This window comes from Mobula hypostoma, chromosome 6 (genome assembly GCF_963921235.1).
Source record: "Mobula hypostoma chromosome 6, sMobHyp1.1, whole genome shotgun sequence".
NCBI lineage: Eukaryota > Metazoa > Chordata > Chondrichthyes > Myliobatiformes > Myliobatidae > Mobula > Mobula hypostoma.
The window spans coordinates 160,465,767-160,486,764 of NC_086102.1; the positions used below are offsets into that span (position 1 = coordinate 160,465,767).

The 20,998-nt window shown below is 43.9% G+C and overlaps 1 protein-coding gene and 1 long non-coding RNA gene across 3 annotated transcripts in view; one reads left to right on the forward strand and one right to left on the reverse strand.

Annotated features, from left to right (window-relative positions):
- Window positions 1–8,052: 8,052 nt before the first annotated feature.
- Window positions 8,053–16,698, reverse strand: LOC134347703 (uncharacterized). Its single transcript, XR_010018236.1, has 3 exons — window positions 16,335–16,698; window positions 9,923–10,084; window positions 8,053–8,760 (listed from the first exon to the last, which is right to left on the reverse strand). It is a non-coding gene; the product is annotated as an uncharacterized LOC134347703 (long non-coding RNA).
- Window positions 16,699–16,928: 230 nt separating this feature from the next.
- Window positions 16,929–20,998, forward strand: part of znf385b (zinc finger protein 385B) — a 392,471-nt gene continuing 388,401 nt past the window's right edge. Inside the window, exon 1 of one of the 2 annotated variants that reach the window (XM_063052069.1) lies at window positions 16,929–16,970. Coding sequence is in view for 1 of the 2 variants with exons in the window: in XM_063052067.1 (XP_062908137.1) it covers window positions 17,024–17,060 (37 nt within the window). In the remaining variant the exon portion in view is untranslated. Of the gene's footprint in view, window positions 16,971–16,995; window positions 17,061–20,998 lie in introns of those variants that run through there. The other variant, XM_063052067.1, reaches the window with a different exon arrangement.

Consider the following 20,998-nt stretch of genomic DNA (forward strand, 5'->3'; position numbering starts at 1 on the left):
CCTCATCCTGAGAGCAGATGCGACAGAGATGGAGGAATTGTGAGAAGGGGATGGCATTTCTTGCAAGAGGTAGGGTGAGAAGAGGAATAGTCAAAGTAACTGTGAGAGTCCGTAGGCTTATAGTAGACATCAGTAGATAAGCTGTGTCCAGAGATAGAGACAGAAAGACCTAGAAAGGGGAGGGAGATGTAGGAAATGGACCAGGTAAACTTGAGGGCAGGGTGAAAGTTGGAGGCAAAGTTAATGAAGTCAACGAGCTCAGCATGCGTGCAGGAAGCAGCGCCAATGCAGTTGTCGATGTAGCGAAGGAAAAGTGGGGGACAGATACCAGTATAGGCTTGGAACATGGATTGTTCCACAAAGCCAACAAAAAGGCAGGCATAGCTGGGACCCATACGGGTTCCCATGGCTACACCTTTAGTTTGGAGGAAGTGGGAGGAGCCAAAGGTGAAATTATTAAGAGTAAGGACTAATTCCGCTAGACGGAAGAGAGTGGTGGTAGAGGGGAATTGGTTAGGTCTGGAATCCAAAAAGAAGTGCAGAGCTTTGAGACCTTCCTGGTGGGGTTGGAGGTATGTAGAGACTGGACATCCATGGTGAAAATAAAGCGGTGGGAGCCGGGGAACTTAAAATCATTGAAAAAATTCAGAGCGTGAGAAGTGTCACAAGCATAGGTGGGAATGGATTGAACAAGGTGGGGATGAAACAGTGTCGAGGTATGCAGAAATGAGTTTGATGGGGCAGGAGCAAGCTGAGACAATGGGTCTCCCTGGACAGGCAGGTTTGTGGATCTTGGGTAGGAGGTAGAAACGTGAAGTGCAGGGTGTGGGAACTACAAGGTTGGTAGCAGTGGATGGGAGATCCCGAGCTGATAAAGTCGGTGATGGTGTGGGAGACAATGGCCTGGTGCTCCTTAGAGGGGTCATGATCGAGGGGTAAATAAGAGGAGGTATCCGTGAGTTGTCGCTGTGCCTCAGCAAGGTAGAGGTCAGTACGCCTGACTACAACAGCACCTCCCTTATCAACGGGTTTTATAGTAAGGTTAGGATTAGTGTGGAGGGAGTGGAGAGCAGAGCGTTCGGAAGGAGTGAGGTTGGAATAGGAACAAGGTGCGGTGAAGTCGACGCGGTTGATGTCCTGTCAGCAGTTAGCGATAAAGAGATCCAGAGCAGGCAGAAGACCAGAGCGGGGTGTCCATGAAGAGGAGGAGGGTTGAAGACGGTAGAAGGGGTCATCGGTGGGGATGGGAGAGTCCTTGCTGAAGAAGTAGTCTTGGGGATGGAGCCAGCAGAAGAAGATTTCAGCGTCATGGCGAACATGGAACTCGCTGAGGTGTGGGCGAAGGGGGACAAAGGTGAGTCCCTTACTGAGGACAGAGCGTTCTGCCTCAGAGAGTTGAAGGTCGGAGGGGATGGCAAAGACATGGCACAGATGGGAAGTGGGATTAGAGGGGGGAAGCTGGTGGTGTCAGTGGACAGGGGAGGGTTGGGGTGAGAGGAAGATGGAGCCTCTGAGGGTCCTGGAGTTGACGATCGGATCTGAGGAAGACGAGGTTGCAGAGTGATGGTGGGGGAAGGGGAGACGGGAGTCACAACAGCAGCAGATGAAGACCCGGCCTGGAGTTCAAGGCTGGAATCTTGACAGCTCGGATCAGAGGGGGGAGGGGGGGAGGCTGGTAGTGTCAGTGGAGAGGGGAGGGTTGGAGTGAGAGGAAGATGGAGCCTCTGAGGGCCCAGGAGCTGATGGTGGAATCTGAGGGAGAAGGGGTTGCAGAGTTGTGGTGGGGGAGGGGGAGACGGGAGTCACAATAGCAGCACGTGAAGACCCGGCCTGGAGTTCAAGGCTGGAGTCGCAGTTGGAGGTTGCGCAATTGCTTTGAAGGTGTCCATGGTGTGTTGGAGCACGCATTGATGGTGCTGGAGTCCAGGCTTCGAATATGGCCTGGGCTGAAGGAACCGCCGAGATCAATGGCGGGGGCCGAAATCCGAAGTTCATGCCTGCTAGCGTCAGAGCCAGCAGGCTCTGGGGTCTGCAGATATAAGATCCTGTGATCCTTGCCTAACATGACAAAGTCAAAGAAACGGCGATTGCACGCATGGATCCGACAGAGGATGAAATAACGGGCAGGTCCATTACAAACAGCGAAGAAAGTGTCCCAGAGGTGTGGCAGGGTGTGGGATAGGGACGCCAAGTACCTCCTCATGGTGGAGAGGGTCACCTTCAAAGCTTGACGAGAGAAGCGACAGGAGGCAGAGTCAATGTTTTTCAAGACAATGATGCTACATGAACAATACAAAAACTACACTGAACTATGTCAAACAACACAAAACTACCCTAGACTACAGACCTACCCAGGACTGCAGAAGTGCAGGCATTACAATAAATAATAAACAAGACAATAGGCACAGTCGAGGGCAGTAGGTTGGTGTCAGTCCAGGCTCTGGATATTGAGGAGTCTGATGGCTTGGGGGAAGAAACTATTACATAGTCTGGTCGTGAGAGCCTGAATACTTCGGTGCCTTTTGCCAGATGGCAGGAGGGAGAAGAGTTTGTATGAGGGGTGTGTGGGGTCCTTCATAATGCTGTTTGCTTTGTGGATGCAGCGTGTGGTGTAAATGTCTGTAATGGCGGGAAGAGAGACCCCAATGATCTTCTCAGCTGACTTCACTATCCGCTGCAGGGTTTTGCAATCCAAGATGGTGCAATTTACGAACCAGGCAGTGATGCAGCTGCTCAGGATGTTCTCAATACAACCTCTGTAGAATGTGGTGAGGATGGGGGGGTGGGAGATGGACTTTCCTCAGCCTTCGCAGAAAGTAGAGACGCTGCTGGGCTTTCTTTGCTATAGAGCTGGTGTTGAGGGACCAGGTGAGATTCTCCGCCAGGTGAACACCAAGAAATTTGGTGCTCTTAATGATCTCTACGGAGGAGTCGGCGATGTTCAGCAAAGAGTGGTCGTTCCGTGTCCTCCTGAAGTCAACAACCATCTCTTTTGTTTTGTTGACATTCAGAAACAGGTTGTTGGTTCTGTACCATCCGTTAGCCGCTGCACCTCCTCTATGTATGCTGACTCATCGTTCTTGCTGATGAGACCCACCACGATCGTGTCATCAGCAAACTTGAAGATGTGGTTCGAGCTGTGTGTTGCAGCACAATCGTGGGTCAGCAGAGTGAACAGTTGTGGACTGAGCACACAGCCCTGGGGGGCACCTGTGTTCAGTGTGATGGTGTTGGAGATGCTGCTTCCAATCCGGACTGACTGAGGTCTCCCAGTATAGGATTCCATCCTCTACTGTCAAGATGAAGCCACACTCAGGCTGGAGGAACAACACCTTATATTCTGCCTGGGCAGCCTCCAGCCTGATGGCATGAACATGAATTTCCATTAATGCCCCTCCTCCCCTTCTTACCCCATCCCTTATTTATTTATGTATTATTTTAAAATTTATTTTTCCCTTTTTTTCTCTTTTTTTCTTCTTCTGTCCCTCTCACTATAACTCCTTGCCTGCTCTCCATCTCCCTCTGGGCTCCCCTCCCCCTTTCTTTCTCCCTAGGCTTCCTGTCCCATGGTCCTCTCCCTTCTCCAGCTTTGAATCCCTTTTGCCAATCAACTTTCCAGCTCTTAGCTCCATCCCTCCCCCTTCTGTCTTCTCCTATCATTTTGGATCTCCCTCTTCCACTTTCAAATCTCTTACTATCTCTTCTTTCAGTTAGTCCTGACGAAGGGTCTCGGCCCGAAACGTCGACTGTACTTCTTCCTACAGATGCTGCCTGGCCTGGTGCGTTCCACCAGCATTTTGGGTGAATGGATTCAGGGGAGGTTTCTCTGGTGAGGGACGTGAAAGTTGGGCTTGGAGCTTTTGAGAGGGGGGGAAGGGAGAAAATGCCAGAGAGAAGAGGTCGGAGGAGTTGACCCAGAGTGGAACCGTGATTCATTGAAGCCTGGGGAGATCAAAGGAGGATCGCTGAAGGGGAAACCGTGAGCTCCAACTTGTGCACATTAGACTGTTTCATTTTAAATGGGCCCTTTTCTTTTTTTTCGCTTTTTCTTTACTAATCCTTTAGTCAAATTAAGAATTATAAAGCTAAATGTTTTAATTGTGTACTGTGTACTGGCTGTTACTTTGTAGTACTTATTTGCAACTGTAACAAATCACACAGGGGGATTTGGGGGCTTGCATTTCAATGTCCCATGTTTGGTAGGGCTGGAGGGTGCCTTCCCTAGGCTTGCACAGCCGACGGAACCAGGGTGTCACTGAAATTCGTTTCCTTGCAGACGTACACAATATATCCAAGAAACACAATAAAACCAATGCAAGACTGTGGCCAACAGGACAGACAAGTGAGCAATAAATATCAAGGGCATGAGATAAACCGTCCTTGAAGGTGAGTCCAGAGGTTGTGGGAATAGCTAAGTGATGGGGCGTGTGAAGTTATTCCCCATTGGTTCAAGAGCCTGATGGTTCAGGGACGCATCTCACCCTGACCATGGACTTTTTACTCTCCTCCCATTCGGTAGGCACTACAGGAGCCTCCGCTCCCACACCAGCAGGCACAGGAAGAGATTCTTCCCTGAGGTTGTGACATTGCTGAACCTGTCATCATGGCGCTAAGCAGTATTGCATCCGTATTGTACTGTCTCAGTACTTTTATATTTGTGTGCTGTAGCACTTTTTTATTCGCAGTTATTTTGTAAATAACACTATTCTTTGCATTTCTGGTCAGATGCTGAATGCATTTCATTGGCTTTGTACCTGTACTCGGCACAATGACAATAAAGTTGAATCTAATAACTGTTCTGGAAGCTGACAGTGTCGCTCCTGTATCGTACTGATTGCAGCAGCAAGATGAGAGCAAAGTCTGGGTGGTGGGGGTCCTTGATGATGGATGCTGCTTTCCTACGACAATGCTCCCTACAATTATGCTCAGTGATGGGGAAGGCTTTACCTGTTATGGACAGGGTCATATCCACTACTTTTTATAGTATTTTTCATTCAAGGGCATTGGTGTTTCCATACCAGACCATGATGGAGCCAGTCAATATACTCTCCATCACACATCTATAGAAGTTTGAAGAATGTAGAGTTGCTGCCGTCCTTTCTTCGTAATTGCACTTATGTGGTGGGACCAGGACAGATCCTCTGAAATGATCACATTTAAATGACCAAGGAATTTAAAGTTGCTGACCCTCCCCACCTCTGATACCTTGATGAGGACTGGCTCGTGGACCTCCGGTTTCTCCTCCTGAGATCAATCGTCAGCTCCTTCGTCCAGCTGAAGGTGAGTGAGAGGTTGTTTTTGTGGCACCACGCAGCCAGATTTTCAGTCTCCCTCCTATATGTTGATTCAGCCAACAGTGATGTCGTCAGCAAACTTAAAATAGGAGCCCTGTAGAAGAGTCTTGGCCCAAAACATCAACTGTTTACTCTCTAACTTTGAAAATAATGAAAATTTCTTTGTCTTACAACTTCATTAATTATATTTTGGACCTCATTAAATATATAAATTTTTAGCCAACAGCGGTTAAAACATATATTTACAGTCAAGTGGAACACCTGGGCAATGGGAGAATGGGAGTAAGCTGGTGGACAAAAGATCTGCAATGTATCTCTTTGGACATCTTTGTCTTCTATGGTCACATGGGAAGTGCTATGAGAAGGTGGAGATATGAGACACAAAAAACCCTTGACCTATGCACCAAATTGAGAAGTCTCTATCTGGATGGACCTTGAATCTGTTGGTTATGAACGTGCACACAGTGTAAATTGTGGAGTGTGTTCGCCAGCTGACAAGCTCCCCCCCCCCATCCACCCCAAAAGGCTCTTTGCCTTTCACAAGTATTGATTAATTTTTGAAGTTGAAATATTGGTGTGAATGAAAATATATAGTCCAGCAGAGTCAAACTAAACAGTAAATGAGATTGATAAGCAAACTTCTTTTTGATGTGGGATGAAGAAATAAAGGTGAAAATGAGCAATATTGATATTCAAAGGCTTGTGGAAATACTTGAATACTTGTCCATAAGACATCAAAGCAGAATTAAGCTATTCAGCCAATTGAGTCCACTATGCCATTTCATCATGGCTGATCCCATTCAACCCCATACACCTGCCCTCTCACCGTATCCCTTGACGCCCTGACCAATCAGGAATCTATCAACTTCTGCCTTAAATATACCCACAGACTTGGCCTCCACTGCAGTCTGTGGTAGAGCATTCCATGATTCACCACTCTTTGGATTAAAAAAAAATTCCACCTTCCTTCTGTTCTAAAAGGTCACCCCTTGCTCTGGATACCCTCATCAGAGGAAACATCCTCTCCGCATCAACCTTATCTAGTCTTTTTGGTAAGTTTTAATGAGACCCCCACACATGCTTCTAAATTCCAGTGAGTGCAGACCTAAAGGTCCTCATATGTTAACCCCTTTATTCCTGGAATCATCTTCATGAACCTCCTCGGTTCACTCTCCAATGACAATGCATCCTTTCTGAGATAAGGGACCCAGAACTGTTGACAATACTCCAAGCATAGCCTAACTAGTATCTTATAAAGATTCAGCATCATCTTTATGCTTTTATATTCTTCTCCCCTTGAGATAAATGAAAACATTGCATTTGCCACCTTTACCACAGACTCAGCCTGGGAATTCTTCTAATTTGTCTAAGTCCCGCTGAAATCACATTGCTTCCTCACCACCACCTACCCCTCCACCTATTTTCATATCTTCCGCAAACTTTGCCACAAAGCCATCAATTCCACTATCTAAATCATTGACAAACAATGTGAACCCCTGGGGAACACCACTAGTCACTGGCAGCCAACCAGAAAAGGCCCCCTTTATTTCCACTTCTGCCTCCTGCCTGTCATTTCTCTATCTATGCCAGTATCTTTCCTGTAACATCATAGGATTTTACCCTGTTAAGCAGCCTCGTGAGCCACATTATCAAATGCCTTCTGAAAGTCCAAGTAAATGACATCCACTGCCTCTTCTTTGTTCATCCTGCTTGTTACTTTTTGAAGAATTCTAACAGATTTGTTAGACAAAATTTCCCTTTACAGAAACCATGCTGACTTTTGTCTTCAGTAACCTCCTTAAGGACTCTGGTATGTCGTCCATCTGGTCCAGGTGACTTATTCACCTTAAGATCTTAGAGTTTGCCTGGCACTTTGTAAAGGAAAAAGTAATTGAAAGCTAACATACCAATCAAAGGCAAATTGTGTATTGTCCTTTATTACAGGAGGATTTGAGTCCTGTAACTGTTGGGATGGGAAACAGCTTCTTCTCCTAGGCTGTAAGACTACTGAACTCCCTGCTACCACCCAGGTCTCATCAATGCATAAAGCATAATAGCATTATACTGCTTACTTTGTAACCTGTGTCTTAAATGCACCTTATTATTTGTTAATTTACTAATGGTAATATTACTTTCTGTTATAAGTACTGTGTTGTGCACCTTGATCCGGGGGATGTTGGTTCATTTGGTGGTGTACATGTGCACTGTTGAATGACAATGAACTGAACTTGAACGAGAGCAACAATAACTTAGTGCACTGTCTAAGGTATTTGCGGGATAGTCTCCTGGAAATTTATATACAATTTTGATGTCCATACCTAAAAATATACATTTTCCATTGAGTGAATGCAGGGATGATTCACTAACTTGGTTCCATGGATGGCCAGTTTGCAATGAGGCAAGATTGAAACTACATTCTCTCCTGTTTAGGAGAATGTGAGTAATCGCCATTGAAAACGTTGAACTTTTTTTTAACAGAACTTAATAGACTGGATGCAAGAATGATGTTTGATTTAACTAAACAATCCGGAATCAAGTTTCCTGCTTTGAGAATAATAGGGTACACTTTAAACTGTAATGAGAAATTCCTTCTTTGAGAGTGAAGTTGATCGTTGGAGTTTGTTGTGGAGGAGTAATTATTGAGTTTATTGAAAATGGAGATGAAAAGAATTCTGAATATGAAAGGAAGTACAAGAAAATATTAAAAGAGCCATAATTTTGATTAATGGTACCAACCCACTATTGTGTTCCATTTCAGTGGCATTGTTCTGTTTTACATATAGTCATAGTCATACTTTATTGATCCCAAGGGAAATTGGTTTTCGTTACAGTTGCACCTTAAATAATAGTGATAAAACCAGAAATAATTAAATAGTAGTCTGTAAATTATGCCAGGAAATAAGTCCAGGACCAGACTATTGGCTCAAGGTGTCTGACCCTCCAAGGGAGGAGTTGTAAAGTTTGATGGCCACAGGCAGGAATGACTTGCTATGACGCTCAGTGTTGCATCTCGGTGGAATGAGTCTCTGGCTGAATGTACTCCTGTGCCCACCCAGTACATTATGTAATGGATGGGAGACATTGTCCAAGATGGCATGCAACTTAGACACCATCCTCTCTTCAGACACCACCGTCAGAGAGTCCAGTTCCATCCTCACAACATCACTGGCCTTACGAATGATTTTGTTGATTCTGTTGGTGTCTGCTACCCTCAGCCTGCTGCCCCAGCACACAACAGCAAACATGATCGCACTGGCCACCACAGACTCGTAGAACATCCTCAGCATCGTCCGACAGATGTTAAAGGACCTCAGTCTCCTCAGGAAATAGAGACGGCTCTGACCCTTCTTGCAGACAGCCTCAGTGTTCTTAAACCAGTCCAGTTTATTATCAATTCGTATCCCCAGGTATGCATTACATATGCAGTATTTGAACAGTTCTGGTGTGCCATTGTTCAAAATTACATCTGAAGGAAAAAAAATCATAATATTACAACAACCCCCTAAACATTGCACTGATATTTCACCAAAAACTAGTTGTTATATTCTGTCTTTAATATAATGAGTTCCCAAATTTTATAGAGGCAGAAGGAAAAAAGATGATAGAGCCAATAAAGATAACAATCCAAATCTTGGTTAAAATGGATGAATTTCTAATATCTTGGAGATGGAGGAAATTGAAGAAAGCAATGTCAATTGGCTTAAGGCAGAGTGAACCGAGGTCAACATTAGATGGTAAAGTCTGAGGAAATGAGAGCAGAAGAAAGTTTGTACTTTGATCAAGAAGCTATCACAGAGAAAGATTTGTATATGAAAAGTTTGATTAGCATTCTGGAAGTCAATGTCGGTCATTGAGGATGGGGAAACAGAAGAGCAGCATGAAGTAATGGAGCATATGATGACAGTAATGGGGGGTTGTTAACTAAAGATTGAGTAATAAAGCATGAGTTAATTGGAATAATTGAGTCTGGAGGTGTCAGTCAGTTTCATCAGTAGATAGGTGATGGCAGGTTAAGATAGTGTTATCTGGGTGGGTACAAAAGGAATGGCATAATTAATAGTGACCAAGAATGAATAGATTGTTGTAAAACCTATTTGATTTGCTCACATCTTTCAAAGAAAATCAGCAATCTTTCCCTTTTGGCCTATGTAGTTGATTCTATAACTCCACGTCAATCAAGAAATGTTGACTTGCCATGTTTTTCACATTGTATGAACAAAATACAATTGGCAGTGAGGGAAAGGACATGAAATTTAAGGCTTAGCCCAAGGTCAGAAGAAACATTGAGATTGGTCTGCTTCAGTTTGTGAAATAAACTTGTCTGTCTTTAATCCTGCAACTTCTTGTTTTAACATCTAGACAAAAGTAAAGAAATAAGCTGGCAAATTCTAGCTGGTCTTTCACCAGGACCAAGAATAAAAATCTTAAAGACTAACTTGGGAACGAAAGGCTTAAAATCTTTTCAATATTGTTTGACAGTAATCTTTCAGATTTTGTGTGCTGTGCATGAAATGCTTTCCTTAAAATCAAATGTGGTTTTACAATAGCTTTTATGTCAGCCTTGCACAATTGTGATCTGTACTTTAAGCACCTGGCACTTGTTGAAAGGGTTTTTCTCTGATATTTACATTTTCAATATCTTCAGTTAAGGTGAAAATAATGATTCTTCAACTTCTCTTTCATCTACTGATCACGCCGAGTATATGTCCCCTGGTTATAGATTCCTCTGGTCAAATTTCTCTTGTTGCATTGACTTCAATTAAACGCCCCTCAACGTAGTTCTCAACCGTCTGCAGAACAAAACACAGTTCAGACAGTCACAGATCCTGTTGTCTGCTGCATTCATTATCAGCCAAATGCCCAATTTCTGATTTGACTGGAGACATTTTAAACACTGCTTCTCAAATATGTTATTGATAAATACATACATTACTAGAAACTATATTGCTGTCACTTTGTCTTGCACCCTAACCTCACTTGTGAGAGAAATAAATGGGGCCATGTAAGTTGCAAACCATTAGATGTTGCCTGGATCACTGATGGGTAAGATTTCATCTGGTCAAATGTCCAAATATCTGCAAATTGATTACATTTACACAGGTAAATTGAGTCCGACTGAAGGGCTTCAGCCCGAAATGTTGACTGTACTTTTTCCATAGATGCTGCCTGGCCTACTGAGTTCCTCCAACATTTTGTGTGTGTGTTGCTTGGATTTCCAGTATTTGCAGATTTTCTCGTTAGAAATTGTCTATTGTAGTCCTGCAGGGAATCTACTTCCACCATCTACCTTCAATTTACATCGTGCAACTGTTACAAAGGTTAAATGTTACCCTTGCTCTGTGTCTCTTGGCGGAGGAGGGGAGGGAGATGAAATATTTTTCTCTGCAACTCAGGGTCAGAATCATGTCCATAAGCTTGATATCTCTGACCATTTTCCTCAAGTCACAGTAATCTTTCCTGCCGCCCTCTGTAAGGAGCTTGTACATTCTCGCCATGACCGCGTGGGTTTCCTCCCCCAGTCCAAAGACGTTCCAGTTGGTAGTTCAATTCGTTAGTTGTAAATTGTCCCATGATTTGGCTAAGGTTAAGTGGGGGGTTTGCTGGGCAGCGCGGCTCAAAGGGCTGGAAGTTCCTACTCCCCGCTGTGTCATAAATAAAATCTGTTCCCGTACAGCAATCAAAGCCGTGCCCTTTTTGCCATTCTCCACTGCCCACTGGGCAACTGGAAATATTTGACAACTCTGTGTAAAGTTGTTTCAGCTGGTCACTCCTTTGCACTGTACATATATATTTATTTTGGACGATGAGATATTCTGCCGGTTTTAGAACATTGCAGTCAGTATTTGCTTTAGCCGTTTTTAGACAGCCTCTCACCCCAAATCATGTCCAATTTATACAGAATAATAAATGAGTTTGCACTCTATAGTTCTTCAGTCAGTACTGCATTTGAGAAATGCGTTCCTTGCTGTAAGGCAGAGAAATGGGGCAGTCAACTTGCGTTGAACCTGTTCCACTATACAACATCCATCGAAGGCAGCCTTAACTGAAGATTAATGAAGTATTTCCAAAAACATTTATATTAAAATAATTATTTGGATATTTTAAATTTGTAACACTAAGTTACATTATATGTGGAGATATAATGGTTCTCGACATCTTGCAAAAGTTCTGTTGAGATTCCATTATTGTCAGCTTCTTAAACGAGTTATGTTGTTATATGTTGTACTGACTGTGGATTGGTTTTTCCTTCACAATTCATGATCAATTTGACCGTGCCAAGTAATGGTCTATTCTGAAAAATCTGTCCATTTTCTGCCTTGTAAGAATGAGATACACTTGGGATTTAAAAATAAAACACCTATCTACTGCTACCGTACTCTGCTATTCAATTTAAAAATCCCATTTCATCTAGCTGCGACTGCCCTACTTTTGACAGTCCTCGGGCACTGGGCAAGGAAATCAACATAAGGTTTTTTTTCCTGGAATTGTCTGTTTTAATAATTCCCTGTCCCTCGCGATAATTAATCAGTTGCCTTGCAGAGTTTCTCTTTGGAAATAGTGAGACTCGTATCAAGGCTGAGGGGCCAGACACATTCCAAGGTCAAAGTAAATGTGTTATCAAAGTACACATATGTCACAATAAACAACCCAGAGATTCATTTTCTTGCAGGCATACTTAATAAATCCATAATACTATACTAGATTCAGTGAAAGACTGCACCAACAGGGGCATTCAACCAGTGTGAAAAAGACAACAAACTGTGCAAATACAAAGAAAAGAAAGAATAATAATAAATATTGAGAACACGAGATGAAGAGTCCTTGAAAGTGAGTCAGTTGGTTGTAGGAATATTTCAGCGATGGGGCAAGTGAAGTTGAGTGAAGTTATTCCTTTTGGTTCAAGAGCCTGATGGTTGAGGGGTAAAAACGTTTCTAAACCTGGTGGTGTAAGTCCTGAGGCTCCTGTACCACCTTCCCATAAGAACATAAGAAATAGGAGCAGGAGTAGGCCGTCTGGCCCATCGAGCCTGCCCTGCCATTCAATAAGATTATGGCTGTTCTGTCCGTAAACTCAGCTCCATCTACCTGCCTTTTCCCCATAACCCTTAATTCCCTTACTATGTAAAAACCTATCTGAGTGTTTCTTAAATATATTTAGTGAAGAAGCCTCAACTGCTTCCCTGGGCAGGGAGTTCCACAGATTCACCACTCTCCGGGAAAAACAGCTTCTCCTCATCTCTGTCCTAAATCTTCTCCCCTGAATCTTATGGCAATGTCCCCTAGTTCTAGTCTCACCTACCAATGGAAACAACTTTCCTACTTCTATCTTATCTATCCCTTTCAAAATTTTGAATGTTTCTATAAGATCCCCTCTCATTCTTCTAAACTCCAGAGAGTATAGTCCCAGGTGACTCAATCTCTCATAGGTTAACCCCTTCATCCCTGGAATCAACCTGGTGAACCTCCTCTGTACTGCCTCCAAAGCCAGTATATCCTTCCTCAAGTATGGAGACCAGAACTGCACACAGTACTCCAGGTGAGGCCTCACCAGTGCCCTGTATAGTTGCAGCATAACCTCCCTGCTCTTGAATTCGATCCCTCTAGCAATGAAGGCCAACATTCTGTTTGCCGCCTTAATAACCTGTTGTACCTGCAAGCCAACTTTTTGTGATTCATGAACAAGCTCTCCCAGGTCCCTCTGCACAACAGCATGCTGCAATCTTCCACCATTTAAATAATAATCTGCTCTTCTATTATTCCTTCCAAAGTGGATGATCTCACATTTACCAACGTTGTATTCCATCTGCCAGACCTTGGCCCACTCACTTAACTTATCTACATCCCTCTGCAGGCTCTCCACATCCTCCGTACAATTTGCTTTTCCACTCAGTTTAGTGTCATCAGCAAATTTTGCTCCGCTACACACAGTCCCCTCTTCCAGATCATCGAAGTAAATGGCAGTGGCAAAAAGACAGCATAACCTGGGTGCTGGGGGTCCCAGATGATGGATGCTGCTTTCCTGCAATAACGTTTCGTGTTGATGTGCTCTGTGGTAGGGATGGCTTAAAACATGATAGACTGGGCTATACCCATTACTTTCTGTTGGATTTTCTGTTCAAGGGCATTGGTGTTTCCATACCAGGCTATGATGCAGCCAGTCAATATACTTTCCACCACACATCTGTAGAAGTTTGTCAATGTTCTGGCTGTCAAGTGGATTCTTCGCAAGCCTCTAAGGAAGTAGAGATGCTGCCGTGCTTTCTTCGTAATTGTACTTGTGTGCTGGGCCCTGAACAGGTCCTCCGAAATGATCACACCGAGAAATTTAAAGTTGTTGACCCTTCCCACAGCTGATCCTCCAATGAGGACTGTCTCATGGACCTCTGGTTTCCTGCTGAAGTCAATTATCAGCTCCTTGGTCTTGCTGACATTGGGAGGTTGGTGCTGCTGTTGTGGCACCACTGATCTCCCCCCTAAATGATGATTCACCTCTAAACCTGAATATGGCATTGGAGCTGTGCTTAGCCACACAGTCATAAGTGTACAGGGTGTAGAGCGGGGCGTTAAGTGTAAAACGTGTGGAGCAGGGTGTTAAACACACACCCTTGTGGTGCATCTGTGCTGATGGAGATTGTAAAGAAGATATTGTTGCCAATCCGAACTGGCTGTGCTCTGCAGGTAAGGAAATCGAGGATCTAATTGCACAAGGAGGTATTGAGGCCAAGGTCTTGAAGCTTATTTATTACTTTTGAGGAGATGATAGTATTGAATGCAGAGCTGCAGTCAATAAAGAACATCCTGTATGCATCTTTGCTGTCCAGATGTTCCAGGATTTAGTGAAGAGCATCTGCTGTAGGCAAACTGGAACGGATGCAAGTCGCTTCTCGGGTAGTAGTTGGTATGTTTCATTACCGACCTCTGAAAACGCTTCATCACGGTGGATTTGAGTGCTACTGGGCGATAGACATTGAGGCAGATTACCATGTTCTTCTGAGGCATCAATATAATTGAAGCCTGCTTAAAGCATATATGCACCTCAGATTGCCGAAGCGAGAGGTTAAATATCTCGGTGAATACTCCAGTCAGTTGATCAGCGCAGGTCTTTCGGTACTTGGCCAGGTACGCCGTATGGGCGGGTTGCTTTTCGTGGGTTCATCCTCCTGAAGGCCTCTCGCATGTCCGTCTCGGAGACTGAAATCATAGGATCATCGCGGATGTGGGAGCTCGTGATGGTTCGTCCGTGTTTTGATGGCCCAGTCCACCGACTGGAAGCAATTCTGTATCCTCTCCTCAGCCTCCCGCGACCTCTTTGTTGTCTTTATCCCTGGAGCTTTGCTCTTTAGACTTCCACTACGGCATACGGTCAAAGGACAGACAAATGATCAGATTTCCCAAAATGTGGTCTGGGCATGGAATGGCCGGCATTCCTTACCTGTGGTCAAGTGTGTTGGGTCCTCTGATGCTGCAGGTTATATGTTGATGGTAATCGGGCAGAGTTTTCTTCAAACAAGCCTGGTTAAAGTCCCGCGACTGTGATTTGAAGTGCGTCAGGAATGGCTGTTTCCTTTTTGGAGACAGCACGTGCAGCATCTTAAACGCTTGATCATAGTCGGCCGCTGGTGGCATGTAAACTGCGGCCAGGATCATGGAGGAGAATCCCTCAGGTAAATAGGAGGCATTTGTCCGTTAGGTTTTCAAGGTCGGGCGAACACGAGTTCGAACTTAATACATCTTGAGACTTCCCTCGTGGACCGATGAAACAGGAAAGTGAGGGACGAAAACATTAAATTCTATGTTGTCTTGGTGTGCTGCTCAACGCGGTACCGGCAGGTTGAAGGTGGCAAGGATTCGCTGCTAAACGCGTTTCGGCTGCGATGTGACAAAGCCTCGAATTCAGTTCAATGTTCCCACGTTTTGCTTCTGATTTCTTCATTTAAAATTGATTTTCAAAATCTCCATGATGCGAGAAGAGAGCGAAACTTTGAGTCCAGAATACTTTCCTACCCGGGGAGTTTTGTAGCCAAATAAATAAAAATTCTCCCGGCGATTCCATAAGAAAATATATATTTCTGTTTCAATTGATTTCTGGAAGAAAAATGCAAATCTGTGTTCGTGAAAAGGCAGTGTTCAAATCAATGCAGCAACTTCGGTCAGTGTTAAACTTGCCACGTTCTATTCCGCTTAAATAAATCTGCTCAAGGAAAATTAATACTTCATGGTCTAACAATTTTTCGATCTCCAACTGTTCATGTCTTCCGGTTAAGTGTGTAAGTCAGGCTGTTCCCCAAGAAACCGGTACTGTATTCAGCAATCGTGCTGCGCTGTGGGGAGTGACTATTTACCGAGACCAGGTCAGCACGATATTCCATTACAGGTGTATTATTGGGACAGAGGGATCATCCCAAGTCTCCAGGGCAGTGCTTGATTCACAGTTAACCCCACTAAGTAGACAGGCTGGTTATAATCACGTTTGTGGGAGACTGTTGAGATACTGAAACGTTGACTATAACTTAGAAATAGTTAATGAGCATTAAGTCGCCATATAAAGGCCAACGTTTATTAAGGTAGGAAGAAAACAGCAAATGATGGTTCGAAGGTCCGGATATATAAATTTGAATAAAATGAACGGTAAACGCTAGGATTTTAAACACCAAGGTGTAGGCTGCTATTGGTACCCATCGGTAATTTCACTAACGTATCAAAGTCAACGGTTGCACATAATTCTGTCTGTATTGTAGCTGGCGAAGAAAACATGTCGACAGCCTTAGGGGGCAGAATATGCTACTCTCTGTTGTAACGGTGTAATTCTAACACTAATTCCTGTAAAATGTGTTTTTCTTTTGCAATCACAGGTGCACCCAAATAAGCTCGGATTCTGAAAGTGTGACATTAAAAAAAGACAGAAACTGCTGGAAATACTCAACATGTTGGGCAGCATCTGGGGAGACAGAAACGGACGGGAAATGTTTCAAGTTTATGGCTATTCATCAGAAGTAGAAGATGAGCCTCCAAATCAATTTAATTCCCGTGCTTACTGACCTGCATAGAACTCCCTTATCCAGTTCAAAGGCGTTCAAAGTAATCTGAAGAAACAGCATCTCACCTTCCGATTAGGCACTCAACGTCGAACAAATTCTGATGACTAGTTTACCAATTTGTCAGAATTAGCCAGTTCTAATGGAAGGCCTCGACATCACCTCAGTTTTACTTCTTCCCTTGCTTTCTCCACCCTCTCTCCATTTCTCCCAATTCCGAAGAAGGTCTTAGTGTCTCCACAGACACTGACCGATTAACTGAGTATCTCCAAAATGTTCTGGTTCCATTTCACAATATCCATTACTTGCATACAATCAGGTTGTAAAGAAATCACATGTGGAGCAGACGACTATCCAGTAATGTCTGCTGAAAGGAAACGCACACATTGAGAATTAGGGCGCGCACCGGCTTCCAGGTAAGTAAGATCATCCCAGAGCGCGTTCGTGCGCAAGCGCGCCAGACTCCTAGCGGAATGTATCGGTTCCCGAGACCCTAATGGAGAAATCACTGTACGGTGGAACCTGGAGTTCGGAGCGGGAGCCTCGGGCGTGAGCCAGCAGCATCAGCGCAGACACGCGGAATGGGAACTGAGGGGTTCTCCGCGTCTTGAGTTGAACTGCTGCCCGAAGGGACGGCTAGGTGCGGGCACGAGGTATTTGCGAAGGACGAGGTGTCAGTGTGTGGTGTGTGGAATGTGGCAGTGCTGTGGAGCTGATCTTAGTGCTGCAGGTTGGATGTTTATTTTCTAGTTTGTGAGTAATTTAATGCTGGTGAACGTTTAAGGCAGTTTGGCTTCTTATTTTTAGATGGAAGCTGTGAAGAGGATGGCTGTGAGTGAGGCAGATGGCCCGGGAGGATCTTTAAATCGGAGCTGGAAGTGGGTTAAATTTGTTGCACATTAGGAGTTTCATGTCTTTGTGCTGTGACATTAAAAAAAATCTCTTCCAACTCATTTCGAAAAGGACACGTGGCGAGCTGGCGTGATGGGATCATTTTTTGTAAATCGGCGTTATCCTATTCTGGGGTTGAGAGTTTAACTATCAGCAGTTGAACGCTGTTAATGTTATTCGAAAGCGTACATGGAACTTTAAATGACAGGAAAAAATGTGTGCTTTTTATCGTTAACAGCGTGACCTATATTATTTCTTAGCACTGTAATCTTCAAAGCAGGCGAATTTCCCAGATAACGGGACGACATTCGAGGCTAAAATGGAAGTTAAAAAAGAGAACCTTTGACGTGCAAAACGCGGATACTCGAGAATGCTTTATTCATTTGTTTAGCGCGTATTTGTCGAACTAAGCCATTGGTACGATCTCTCAGCAAATACTTGAACAGGACATTAGTGCATTCACAAATCAAGGGAGGGTGGCAAGATCGCGGTGTGGGTGACGGTAGAGAATCAAAGTTTCAAGGAAAATAATATAGCATCGCAGTTGCGCTACAGGCTTAATATGAAAATAAGATAGAAATGGATTTCGTATTTCTATTCTTCAGATGTCACTATTTACAACTTACTCATCAGTTACTAGAAGGCGCCTTCCTCAATCAGTGACAATGAACTCCGGTTGAGATATAAGGCGAATTTTAATTTTTATTCTTTTAAAACACGTGAGGCATCCCGGTTGATTGTAATCCAGTGTGCGATGGAGATGCAACTTGAAGAAACCGTTTGCTACTGTTACAGATTTTCATCAAACACAGGCTAGCTGTCCATCACGTTTGTCGCTTTAATTTTTTTAATCCTCTTTGACTCGGGTTTAGATTTAGCACCGTCAAATGTAGGGGAACTAACAGTTTAGTTAACTTTATAATTGATGAGTTAAACAAATTCCTAAAATGTCTTATTGTCCAAACCACCCACTTCATAAAGTATCCTGACAGTTATTGTGAATGCGGCAGTCAGATGGGTGTAGAATCGGTCTGTGGAATACTGTATAGCAAAGCTCAAACAAATTTGATTTATTGTTCAGTTTGGCTATTTTGCTTTCCACGAATTGTATCTTCACACATTTCCACTTGTCTTTATCTTAGATGACTCTGCTAAGATCAAGTTCATTTTTGATTAGAGTTCCAATTATGCTTCCTGACTTTGAGACTCAAAGATAAAAGGTCAAGACATGGGTACAGGACACGGACAAGGTTATCAAGAGTGAAACGGAAGGTAGGAGAGACTGACTGTTGCTGTTGACCTGACGTTAACATTTTTAAAATGGTGTAGTTTTTAAAAGATGAATTTGAAGGGGTGCAGTTTGTTTTGGTTTTCGGAAAGAATGACTTAAAAGCAAGAGAGTGTGAGTGATTAATCCTGACATCAGCAGCTGTGAGAGTGTTGGCAAAAGAAGGGGAATCGTATCATTATAGACATTTATGGCACAGATGAAGGCCTCTGATCCTTCCCTTACCTACCAGTGACTTTTAGAAGGAGGTGGGAAATGCACTCTTCAAAGTGAGACCTCATTAAAAAAATAGCTAAGTTCAAACATATGATTTGATCTCCCAAAATCGACGTGAATCCTGAATCAGAATCCATACTGGATTTAATATTACTGGCATATGTTGTGAAGTTTGTTTTGCGGCAGCAGTACACTGCAATACAAAACTGTAAATTACAATAAGTATATGCACGCTGTATATAAATAGAGTAAACTAGATGTGCAGTGCAAGGAGAGAGGGAAGAATAGTGAGGTAGTGTTCATGGTTCATTGTCCATTCAGTAATCTGATGGTGAAGGGGAAGAAGCTGTTCATTCCTGAATTGCTATGCTTAAATTGATTTATATATGTGTTTATTTAGAGATGCACCGTGGTAGCAGTCCCGTCCAGCCCAATGAGCCCGTGCTGCCCAAATACACCCATGTGACCAATACTCCAACCAACCCATACGTCCTTGGAATGCGGGAGGAAATTGGAGCACCCAGAGAAAACGGGGAGAACATGCAACCTCCTTAGAGACAGTGGCGGAATTGAACCCCGGGTCGCTGGAGCTGTAATAGCATTACGCTAATTGCTACCCTACTCTGGTGCACTATTCCTTTCCACAATACTGAAATGGTTCATTTACCTTCACAAAACACCATTCTGTTGACTGACGGCGGTAGACCTGCTGATGCCCTTTGCCATAGCTGAGCCATCTTCCTCTAACCTGTTATCATCCAGCTGTATGGGATTGCACTCATTCAGCTCCAGACTTACCGAAGCAGCAATAGCCAAAGAACCATTGCCACGGTTATTTTGCACATTCTCTCTCTTATCTCTGGTGTTTCCTTCCCCACCCCATGAATCTGCCTTCTTCTTGTAATACATGCTGTTGATGGCAATGTCATTGGCACTTGGCGGTGACGCAAGTGGAGTCTCCATATGTACTGATGTTACCCAGTTTTACCCGACCTGCTGTCTGCAGCATCTCAGTTGTCTGATGGCATTTCTGAAGTTCAATACTGCATGAGTAGAATGCCTGTCACCCAAATACTGTTTAAAAACACACAATCATATTTTGCTCTTCTCAATCTCAAGGCATCCCAACACACTTTGTGATTTTTTGCAAGACTTTAGTATCTACTATGAGCATAGCAAGATCCCACATTAACCACATGTCCTTTGATAAAGTAGCTTGGGCTGAAGTATAAGCCACACACCAGAGAATGGTCTCCTGGACTTTATTAAAGTTGTGCGCTGGGATGTTTTATATTTGAGAGAGCAATCACAACTTTGATATAATTTCTTTTTCTGAAGTTAAGCACCCTCAATGATGCCACACTTGTGCAAGACAGTCTTGGTCCACATTTTTGCACTCTAGTTTGACTCTGGTCACAAACTGAATAAACTTCAGCTATTACTTTTTAGTAGCACCACAGCTCTGTTCCCAAATCACTGACTCCGTCAGTCTCCCTGGTAATTGTTTTGGGATGATCTCAGCTGATCTCCACCTTGTCAAATTTGACCCTTAAATGAGTCTAGTCATTGACCTAGGTTCTCAATTGAGTAATGGCTGGTTTTATAATTGTCATTCTTGTTTTCAAATACTGTTGGTTCCAAACCTTTCTTGCCTGTGCATTCTCCTCCAGCCCTATTACTTCTGAAACAATCAGTTAAGTTAGACAACCTCTCCTCCTCCACTCTCACCCTGAACACCGGCGTGCCTCAAGGCTGTGTGCTGAGCCCTCTTCTGTACTCCCTTTTCACCTGTAACTGCATTCCTGTACATGGTTCTAACTCCATAATCAAGTTCACAGACGACACCACGCTTGTTGGCCTGATCAGAGGGGATGACAAGACGGCCTACAGGGACGAGGTCCAGCACCTGGCCATGTGGTGTGCCGATAACAACCTGGCCCTTAATACCCAGAAGACCAAGGAGATCATTGTAGACTTCAGGCATGCTAGGAGCCACACTGATGTCCCCATCTGTATCAACGGAGCTGTAGTGGAGCATGTATCAAGCTTCAAATTCCTTGGTGTCCACATTTCCGAGGATCTCCCCTGATCCCTGAACTCCTCCATCCTGATCAAAAAGGCGGAACAGTGCCTTTATTTCCTGCGGAGCATCAAGAAAGCTCACCTCTGTCCCATGATACTGACGGACTTTTACCGCTGTACCATTGAGAGCATACTCACCAACTGCATCTCAGTGTGGTATGGCAATTGTCCCGTATCGGACCACAAAGCAG